This window comes from Contarinia nasturtii, unplaced genomic scaffold (genome assembly GCF_009176525.2).
Source record: "Contarinia nasturtii isolate CC-2019 unplaced genomic scaffold, AAFC_CNas_1.1 Cnas_scaffold_695, whole genome shotgun sequence".
NCBI classification, from domain to species: Eukaryota; Metazoa; Arthropoda; class Insecta; order Diptera; family Cecidomyiidae; genus Contarinia; species Contarinia nasturtii.
The window spans coordinates 3099415-3110772 of NW_022198046.1; the positions used below are offsets into that span (position 1 = coordinate 3099415).

Sequence of the window (11358 nt, forward strand, 5' to 3'; positions counted from 1 at the left end):
TCTCAAATGTTATTTCAATGAATTGGTTATCGATACCCCATCGGACAAAGCTGAATTATTAAGAAGTTTTACTCTTGTTACTTTTTGCGATTACAAAAAGAATCGCCCATTGTAAAGAGGACCACTTTTCTACAGATGAGGAAAAAGATGTAGACAAAAAAAGTCTGATATTTCTCCTTAATTACTTCTGCTGCATTGATTCGGTACAAATGAAACCCATTTTATCAGACGAGAAAAAAAAGCACATAATAATAATAAAACCTTCTTCTTGAATACAACGAACAACTCAACTCGAACATTATCTCTCTCGGTGTTCTATTCTCAAGAAAAAGACTTTTCTTGAATATTATTTTAACAGAGCAAAGGGAAGAAACTTTTTGTTAAGTAGTGGAAATATTTTTTTTACTCCAACAAGCACTTGAATGGATTCTATACTATTTCTTCAGAACGTTGTACGTTCGGGTAGATGCAGCAGCAGCAGCTACGACATGATTCGAAAAATAGCACTTTTCGTCTTTCATTGTAAATTATTGATAATTTTGTGCATCAAATACAATTTATCATTGTTGGAATGTCTTTTCGCCGGGGTAAAGGCGAATCGAGCCATAATCTTCTTACTGTTTATGTTCTGTCTCTTTAAGTGTAGTGAAAAGAAACACACACAAAATTCAGACTCAATAATCTGCTTCTCGTCGTTCATCAATTACCTGCATCTAGTAAATTTTAATCCTTTCTTCTTCTTGTACTCTATTGAACAAAAGAGCGAAAGAGAGGCGGAACGTGAAGCCGAAGAAGCGAAGGGTGAATGCGACTGTGTGACTGCAATACATCATCTCTTTCTCGTTGCTGTATATGATATTGTAGTACAGCATATCTGCAAAACTAATTAGATTTTCGAAAATCCCATCTTAATTAGCTGGATGTCAGTTAGGATTTTGTTGATCCGCTTTTCATTTCACTAATCTACGAATTGATGCGCTCAACTAAAAGTAAAGCTTTTGCAAATGCATTTCCGAAACTACGTTATCACTATCGTTAAAACAACAGTGCCGGAACAATGGAATAAACTATCGTTTCTTATGCAATGGCAAATGAATATAAAATACGACACGGAACTCAGCGAATATATCAGTGATCAGTATGGTTGCAAAAAAGGAAGACCATGAAATGATGAGCGATTACATTACGAATTGACGAGATTGATGTGCGCTGATATTATGTAAGCTGATGTTCCACATTTGTTACACTGTTTCTTGTACGGAAATATGGTGTTTCAATGGTGAATGATGGAAGAGGAAGAGTACGAACAAAAAAGACAACCAAACCGTATGACACACAGAGAAGCTAATCGCAAATTCTGTCAAACTGGGATATTAACCCGAAGCGAAAAGATGAAAAACGTTTTCGCGATTCCAAAAGACAATGGGGAATATTTGCAGGGAAAAAAAGAGAAAAACAACGAGCCAGCCAACAACAATGGCAACTATTTTCGATCTGAGAAATTGAGTAAAGTTATTATATTGAAGTAAAAAAAAAAATTGAGCGAAAAAAATATATAGCGAAAAAAGAATGGAACAAAGATTTCGTGCATGTTGAGCATAGCAGCTGAATCGTTCAATGTTTTCAGGAGCATTCGTTCAAATCGCATTATTACAATGTAAGCAATGCAAAAGAATTCTCTCTCTCGCTCTCTTCGCAAAGAATATATTATTATTCAACATTTGCGCCAGTTGAATGTTTGCTTCGGTTGTCGTGATATTTGATATGGATTTCATAAATGCCCCTACCTCCACCCCACCTCATCGGCTATGAGTAAATATATAAGATTACAATTTCAACATCGCATGTGTATGCGCGCGCGATATGTGCAAAAATGTGCAATTGTTAAAATACTCACGTAACAATATTTGACGGTAGTTGTCAGATGAACTTAACCAAATAACGCCAAATGCAATGGAACGAGACAACTATTCACTTGTTACAGATGAGCATGGAAGAAGAAAAAAAATGATGATGATGATCTCGAATAACGGCAATCGAAACTTAGTTCAAGACAAAAGCAGAAAAAAAGGAATGGATTGCAAGCAAAAAGAGCGACGAATTGTACAGGACGAGATTTCTATGTGGATGGTTCAAATGAAACGAGTCAAAATGGCAAACGGCTGCTCTTTTTTCTTGATGAATCGTCTTGAACAACTGTGTGTATGGTGTGTTCGGCACTGTTCGCCCAGTCTTTGCCAATGTTTGTTACCCAGAAGGGAAATTTCATGGTACACTGACTACAAAAATTATCTCTGTATCTGCTTCACTTCTTTGGCGCAAACATCTTTAGCGTATAGAATGTGTGCTCCGAACAAAAACTTAAGAAATCGAAATGGTCGTTAACATCTCCAGCACTGCTCTTCCTTTGCTTCGTTTAGTTGAGCTTCGTTAACAAGTCGTCCACGTTTAGATATACCGAGACTCGCTATCAAAATGATTTGCGCTCTCTGAGTTTTCACTGTGATCATGGGTTGAAAAAAGAAAATCAATAGGTAAAATAGCAATTTTGTTCCGCTTCACATGTCTCTGCACATTTCGCCGTTGGATATTTCCTTGCAATGGGTATTGGAATAGAAAAGGTTTTTTCATCAAATATTTATGTAGTGATGCGCACCATACGATCCAAAACCAACCAACGAACCGTCGAACTGTACATTGTTTTAACACATATTGCTTCTAATATTCTCTCTTCATAATTTCGTGCGCAAACAACATCATTCTCAATTTGCATATTTTTTTCTTGATTTTGATACACACACACGGTAAAAATGAAACTTCATTCTCCGACTTGATACATTTCAACTTCACATTGTTTACAAATGTTTTCAACAATCAAAGCAATGATACGCTTAGATAAGAAACAAACAATCTTCATAGAAAGATAAGAATATTACATTTAAATTGAAAGCAATGTTTCAGAACTAAAACTATTTTTAAATCCTATGATTCTTTCACATAAGTCAAAGGATTTTGCCATAAAAAATTTATTTTTTTCTTTCGAAAAAACAACATTTTTTCAGCAAGGAACAAAGAATATTTATGAAGACTAGGTCATTGTCAGCGTGGATAATTTATACCATAGAATATTTAAAACTTTTAATTTCATTCTGAAGAACGGTTCTTTATAGTGGCCTCAAGCAGCAGCCTAATCACGTTCCCTAACTTCCAAGAAACAGTGCGCGCGTACAAAATGTATGGCGCTGTCACCGTTTCTTCTGTCACCACTTCAAGAGAAAATATGTTTATTTCTTTTTCCACTTAACAATTCTTGACTATATTCATATTTCCATGAAGCGTAAAAAATTTAAATCATCCATCATGAAGTTCGATACAGCAACCTGTCCCTGCTTTGAACATTTTATTTATAAAATGAAAAACAACCTCTTCAACATGTCGTTGGTAATACCAACTTGGTATACGTAGGCCGCCTCTCAAAGAGACTAAATACTTTTCCATTCAAATATGTCAATATTTTTCGAACTTCAATTATCCGCTGTGAATTTTCCAATTTCACTTTGTCAGTGTTCCCTTTGGAACCAATTTGCATATTGTATTTTATAGCACGTCATTTTTTGCTTCTTTCATCTCTCTCTCTCTTTTCGCTTTTCCTTTTTATTTCAAATGATTGTCAATTGCTTTTTTCGCTACGTAAAGAAGATTATTTATATTTTTATGGCCTGACATAATTTTTAATTTGATTTCATCTGAAAAAGTGCTCCTTTTCTAATTGGTTAATTAGCAATTAATTTTAAATGTTTATTAAACCTTAATGAAAATTGTAAGCCATATTTTTTACGGAACAATTTCTAAAGAAATCGGTAATGGCGATGCCATGGTCTTTTCTATGTTGAAAAATAATTTTAATCGTTAAAGTTCCACATAATATTTATTACAAATGCATTAAATAACTGTTCAAATATTAACGGAATAATATCGAAAATTGGTGTACTAACCGCGTTCGTTATGATTCATAAACATTGTAATTTCTGGGCTATTGCAAATGTGCAGAGCTAAAAGCTTTAACCAAAGAATGCATAATATCCGTAAGAAATAGCAACATGAGTAAACACCTCCATAGTTCTGACGACGAGTGATTGACAAGCATTGAATTATTAAGTCGAAAATTTAATGCTGTGGTAAAATATAAACATATTTTTAGGGATATTCCATCGAGTTTTACGCGTTATTTGACATGAAATTGGCATATTTGGTTGGGTGATAGTGTTTTGATGCAACTTGAAAATAACAATACAATTTTGGAAAAATCGATTATGATGTTGTTAGAAAGTTCTTACAGTCGGGTGTTTTCCTCTCTGATAAACATACACAAAAAGTGGTCTTTAACATAAGTGTAGCAATTATGTAATATACTTTATATGCATTGCCGTTGTGTACAGACTATGTTGCCGCTGAAAATCTTCTTTATGCACTGTTCACCTTTCGAAAATCTTCTCCATATCAATCGATTCATGGTGAATAATTCCGAAGAAAGGTATATTCTCCTTGTAATTTGCAATAAATGTCATTTCCCGTCATGTCTTCATGTTTCCTTTGAAATGACGTACGTATGACGAACATCAAGCTTTTGTATACGCTTGTCGCGCTGGCTCATTCATTTAATAGCAGTAAATATTTGATGTGATTGTTTATGATAAAATGTTACCGTGAACATTTGGAACGTTGATGAAGGATTGTCATATTCGTCGATGTAAAGCCATCATAATATTCGCATAAAATGCATTAGATAAATGTATTCGAATTCGGTGAATACGGTATATAAATAAAATATCTAATAAAAAATCGTTAGCCAAACATATGAAAGATGTCATGACATTGTTTTCGTTTACGATTTGTATTTCATCTCCGAGAAATGTATGTGTAATCCACACGGAGTTATTGTTGTTGGCAAACAAAAGAAGCGAAATGAAATGAAACGATACATCAACTTCATCTTTTGCTTGGTTTAAGGCAAAGAACAGCATTCTTTTCACTCTCAATAGTGGATGTCTTTTTTTTCCGCATATGGAATCGAGAGACGGAAAAAGGAATGGACGTATGAATTATTATTATTGCCCTGGAATAAATTCTCCAGCGTCATATTCGCACATTCATATTTAATTTCATCATATAAATACACATTCAATCTTTATGTTAACTCCATTGTGGCGTTTCAATATGGTAGCATTGAATGAGTTGTGTTTTTGTGTCTGCCACTCTTTCTATCTCACCATGGTTTATTCGATTTGGGTTATGATTAGTCCCGTCGAAAACAAAAAATTACTTTCTTATGTTCACCAATAAATTCTACAAGCAATGTAATTATTTCGTAACGCAAGAAACAATGCCGAAATAAAAATAATACATAATTCCAATCTAATTATTCGTCGCATGCAAGAACTGACTTTCGTCGAAATTTTCTTTTTCGATTGCTCTTTCTCATCGTGTTTTTTTCTTTCTTCCATTTTCTGTCTTGACATCTACTTTCTGTTGGTGGAAAATTTCAGTTTTGTTGGGCAATCACACCGACAATTGTCTCGCTTGTCGCCGATCGAATCTATAAATTGTCTCTGCAAACGAAATCGATTGCGCTTGACGAAACAATTATAAATACTTCGTTTTGGCATTATTAGTTTGACGAGACGTTCTTTTCGATATTTTTCGATCATGTTTCGCTTCAACATTCCTTCGTTCGCCTCGAGATACCTTTTTGGCCCCGGTGTTCGTTCCATTTTTCACCGCACAAAACAATAATATTTGTCTGCACCTGACATTTGTAAGCTGTTCGACGACAAACAAAACATTCACGCAATTCAAACTTTTTTCTCATGTTAGCTATTTGCTACTCTCTGTTTTTTTCTTTTTTCGCCTTGCGCCAATTTGTGTTGGAGAAAAGTTGTATATAGCCAAACACAAGTTGGTATTGCTGCTGCTTTTTTGTTCAATTTCTTGCTGTCCATTTACAAATATTTAATAAAGGTAAACAACGAAACTGGCATTTATGTTCAGACAAGCAAACGAGAGAGAGAGAGAGAGAGAGAGAGAGAGAGAGAGAGAGAGAGAGAGAGAGAGAGAGAGAGAGAGAGAGATGGAAAAATGCACACAATTTTCAGCGGCAAAGCTTCTGTGTAGCAATAATAAGCTACACTTGATAAACTTGATTGTTAAGGTTTTCCCAGCCGAAATGTAAAACGAACGAATGAGAAAGAGAGTGAATGAGCGAGAACACGCAAACGAAAAACTGAAGAAGCAAAATAAACTGAAGCAAAGAATCGCTGTAACAATCAAATACCACATAAAAACGAAACGAAAGTGTCAAGCAAAATGAAAGAAAAAGTTTTTTCTTCGCACAAAAGTGAAAAACAACAAAAAAAGACATTATTGTTTCTGTCATTGTAACGATGGCATTATATTACCGACCTGACAATGCGTATACAATGTTTAGTGCCAGTTTTGTTTGTATTCGATTCTCTTCTTATCGTATGGTTATGAATTTTTATATGGCAAATGGTGCGAAAGATGAAAAAACCGAACATGTGCATCGGACATCTAAATGCGGTCTAAAACTGAAAATAAACCAAACACACACATATAAAATCGCACACAGCATCCCCAACACACAAAGACAAACAGAACTGAGACATTCCTTGGATTTGCGAAAGAAAAAGGAGAAGAAAGTGTTTTATATAAGTGTAAAATCAAGGAATGGAACATTTTCTACAAAAAACTATGTTCAAAAGAGAAAACCAAAAAAATAGTGTGCTTTCCGAAACAAGAATGAAAAAAATGCGGAAAACTTTGTTTCGCTCGTTTCGATTATGCTATGTGTGTGCAATGTAGTTGAATGTAGCGATTTCCAAATGCTTTTTACGAGTCCATAATGCATTGCCAAATTCGGCCAACACCAAAAGAATAAAAAATAAAAGAAAATTTTGAAGGAAGAAGCATTTCGAACAGACCGATAAAAGAACACGCGATGTGATTTACACACACATACACGAACACAGTTGGAAGCGGGAACCGAAAGAAAAAAAATGTGGAAAAATAAAATGCGGCGCACTGAACATTGCTAAGTACGTGTTAAAAGTGGCAAAGACTTTAAGAAAATGAAATATCAAACTGGATCAAAATTTTAAAAGAGCGAGAATTGGAAAAGAGATTTAAGACAGTGAACGAAGAAAAAAAAATCGATCTGAAGATAAAATATTTTGAATTGTAACTGTATGCTGGTTTCTTTTATCAAACAAAATGAGATCATGACAGTGTCCAAATGAAGCGAGCAGCTTGAATTTGAGTGTTAAGTCACCATGAAGACAATACACAGACACAAACACCCTAACGAATCCAACATCGAATTGGATGCGATTCAAAAAGAGGAGAAGACATGGTGATTCAGAGCAGTAGTAACAACAACACTGTCTATAAGCGTCTAATGGTTTGAGTGTTTGTAAAAACCCGGTCGTGACCAGAAATCTAAAGACAAAGAGATTAGATTACGTTCATTTGGTGTGCATGTCTCAATGCTCTCTCCTCTCCCATTCTCTCTCTCTCTCTCTGTCTCTCTCTCTCTCTCGCTTTATATAGTCCATTTATTGATGTGTATAACTGTACTTTTATTATTACACTGCGTACTTGCTGCGGAACTTTATTGCCAATGAATGGTGTCACTAGCGTCTTATATACCAAATGCGCTCGGCCATCAAGCGTAATTTGGTGATAAGGAAAAAAAATAACAACGATGAATTGTCATGTATACAAACACAATTGCGAACTGCTTCGCTTTCTTCAATTTGGAAAGGAGAGAAAAAAAGTTGTCACTCTTTCCCTCACATCATCTCAGCTACACAATCAAAAATCATGCATGTAAGAGAGGACAAACAACAACAAAAATTTCCGTAGTGATCTTGTTTTTGTGTTGCGATGTCATTGTCTATAGTATATATTGGTCGTATGTTGGAATTCTAGTACCGAAGCGAATGACATTTGCTCACATTCCACTCATTAAATCCGACAAAATGATGGATTAATTTTAATTGTTTGCTATAAATATCCGCTTGCAAACACGAACAAAGTACAGTAAATGTTTTGTTTTTTGTTACTCAACTCAATGCTTATTTGTCATTTAATGGATACATAATTAGCTAAACGTGATGATTTTTCTCTTCGGATTACGCAGTGATGCGTTAACATTGGTTGTGTGAAGGCGATGTGAACAACTTTTTATGCGAAATCGAATTCAAATAATAACCATAAATGTGTTCATCCATTAATATTTATTTCAAGCTTAGCATGTTATTCATTGTGTCTTATCACCTCAGGATATATGAACGATTAATGTAACGCGACCAGACACATAAAATCAAATGTCGTAAAAAAAATACATATGACATGACACAATAAATCCGAATCGGATGCTCATCAAAAAAAAGGTATTTTCGGCCGAACGGTCATTTGTATTTTGCGTTATCGTTATTGTAAATGACGATCGATTAAATGTGATGAATACCATTGATACGATTACTGATGCCCATCAATTTCACCAAAATACCTGCCTGAAGGAACAAAGCAACCCACCTCTTTTGAAAACTTTTTTTTTCGTGGATGCCTTGTGACAAAAGGTTATACTACATAGTCATTAATTTAAACATTGAACCCATTTAAAAGCACTGATGGTATTCCAATGACTTTCAGTACAAAAACAAACAAAAAATTGGTCCTACTTGGATCTAAACAAATTTAATGTGAAGCGTATTATTTCCAATTTCAATCGATAAAACGTGCTTTTAATGTTGAATGTGATTAATTTTATTTTTATCGAATGATTTCTTGACAAAAAAACAATTTAATTTTTGATGATTGGAAATGATGGATTACCACCAATGATTCCGTGCATGCCAATACCAGGTATTTCAACATTTGATAAAAGGTCAGCAAAATCACTGTTTCCATCAATTGTCTGAGCAATTAGTTTCGGTGTGATTTTATTTTTCCTCTTAAATTTATCATCGGTATCTCTAAAATTGACAATCCACTCGATCAAAACCAACGTCAAACCTTGGATGATTCCGGTTAAAGCAGCCGATGCATTCCGAGTTATTCGTCTTGTAAAATATCTCTTCAAATATTTATGGATTCGATGCACTTTTATGAATGGCTTGCCACACAAATAGTTGGCGAAATCCATTGTAATTTCCAAGTGACCATTGTCTGCATCATTGGTGGAGGCTGATTCATCAGCGCTGGACACCGATTTATCAGCTTCATTTCCAGACATTTCTTAATCAATGGATTCGACGTCGCAAAAACTGAGTTTTTCTTTTTATATCTCTTTCGACCTTGTTTTTAATAAACAGATTTTATCCTCTTTTCTACTTTAATTTTATCTTGAATGCGATAGATTTAACTGCTTACAATCATTTGAATTAGCAATAGCTGTGACAAAAGTCCAAATGGCTACTGCAACTCTCCTTAAATAAAATGCAAAAAGTTTTTCTGATCGTTTTTCTTTATTTGATTTTCTCAATGTGAATATTGTCAACAACAAAAAAACAGCATACTACGACATTTGTTCAAAAATTTCATTTTCGTCTGCTAAGTCTGTCTAATACTGCTTCATTTCATCAATTATAGTTAAAAAGTTTTTAGTTTGTCTGGCACGACTCCACCTTGAGCAACGGTAACACTGGCAAATAATTCATTGAGATCATCGTCCAGTTGCATGGCCAACCGTATAAATCGTGGTTGAATACATTTTTTACCCGATTTCAATGCGATTTTCGCTGATAAATCCAGCAATTCTAATGTAAAATATTGGACGACAGCTGCAAGCACCATGGATGTTTTTCGCGTAAAGTGTTTTGCGTATCTTCCGCGTTCCAAAAGTCGATGCGCATGATGAACTGGGAACAACAATTTCATCTGTTTTTGCTTTCGACTTGATATTTTCCGTCGGTTTGCCTTCATCAAATTTTGTTCGTTCGCCATCTTTTTCTTGTTGTTTTAAAAAAAAAATTAATTAAATAAACGAATGATACTACTACGATGCTTCGCTCAGTTTGATTCACTTGAAATTGGACTTTACGTTTAATGTCTGCTTGTTTACTATGTTTAAACAAATGTTTTCATGACTTGACGACCGAAAAAGTGATAGCATCCAGAATAATAAGTTGTTTCTTCTTGAATAAAATAAAGAATTACTTTTGGCATACAGTTGAACATTTTGTGCAAATACCGAATTATAGTCTCCGAATGAAAACGGAGACGAACGAAAAATTGAAAAATATTGAAGCACAAAATGTTTTGAATTTACGAAAAGTCAGTCATGTTTTTATCTGTTTGGATCAAAAGTTTGTGCATAGTCTGCACATCCTTATCGTTTTGCTTTAATCTTCATTTTCTTCATCAAACATACAAACGAAGTCACATCGACCAAAATGCAAATGAACAAAACTTGACAATTTGTCGTTTTTCATTGTGTTTTTGCATCTTTTTTAATTTCACAACATGCACTACAGCTACTCTACTACAAAAACAATTATGCAACAATTGCATTTTCTTTGCCTAACAATGCTGCAGACAGTTTGGCAAAACCAGGCAGAAATGGTCGCTTAAAAATGTATTTAAAATTCAATTCATTTCTTCATTTGTTTCAACAAAATACAAGACTATGCAACTTGGAAATTATTTAGGTTAATCTTTGGAGCAATTTTCGGTTCAAATTGGCTTATGTTTTAAGGAAGTTTATTCCGAATATGTGATGGTAAGACAATAATGACTAACAATATGATTTCGAAATGAAAGATGAATTTTAAACAAAACATACATATGATTGTCTGTCACATTTCAAATGAATGCGTTTTTTATGTCAGACATGACAATCTTCTTCTTCATTTGAGTTGAATTGTTCTTTTGCATCAACTGAATCGATTGACACATTGGCGTGATGCCCTTGTGTGTCGTATCACCATCTATCACCATACGCATAACATGCGTGTGTGAGTGGTTTCATTTATAAATGGTGCGAATTGAAGGCGACAAATAAAACAAGTTCTTAATATGACAATGACAGACGAATACTTCAGCATCAAAAACCATACGTGAAATTGTTGAACAAGCATCGAGTGTTTGAATAAATGGCAAAACTCATTCTATCTTTCTCTCCCTCTCAATCAGCCCCCACCTCTTTCTTTCTCGCCCGTTGCACTCGAAACAAAACAAGAACGAGTGCAGCTTAAGATTCTGACAGTTCCCCACAACCGAAAGCAGAAGAATAAAAATTATTTATATAATGTTCGTCCATGTTTCTGCATTAAGCGATTT

At 34.5% G+C, this 11358-nt stretch overlaps 1 protein-coding gene across 1 annotated transcript; it reads right to left on the reverse strand.

Moving 5' to 3' along the window:
• Positions 1–9669: 9669 nt before the first annotated feature.
• Positions 9670–10023, reverse strand: LOC116340552 (histone H2A-like). Its single transcript, XM_031767103.1, has one exon. The coding sequence runs from the start codon at positions 10021–10023 to the stop codon at positions 9670–9672; it is 354 nt and encodes a 117-aa protein (XP_031622963.1).
• Between the last annotated feature and the right edge of the window lie 1335 nt (positions 10024–11358).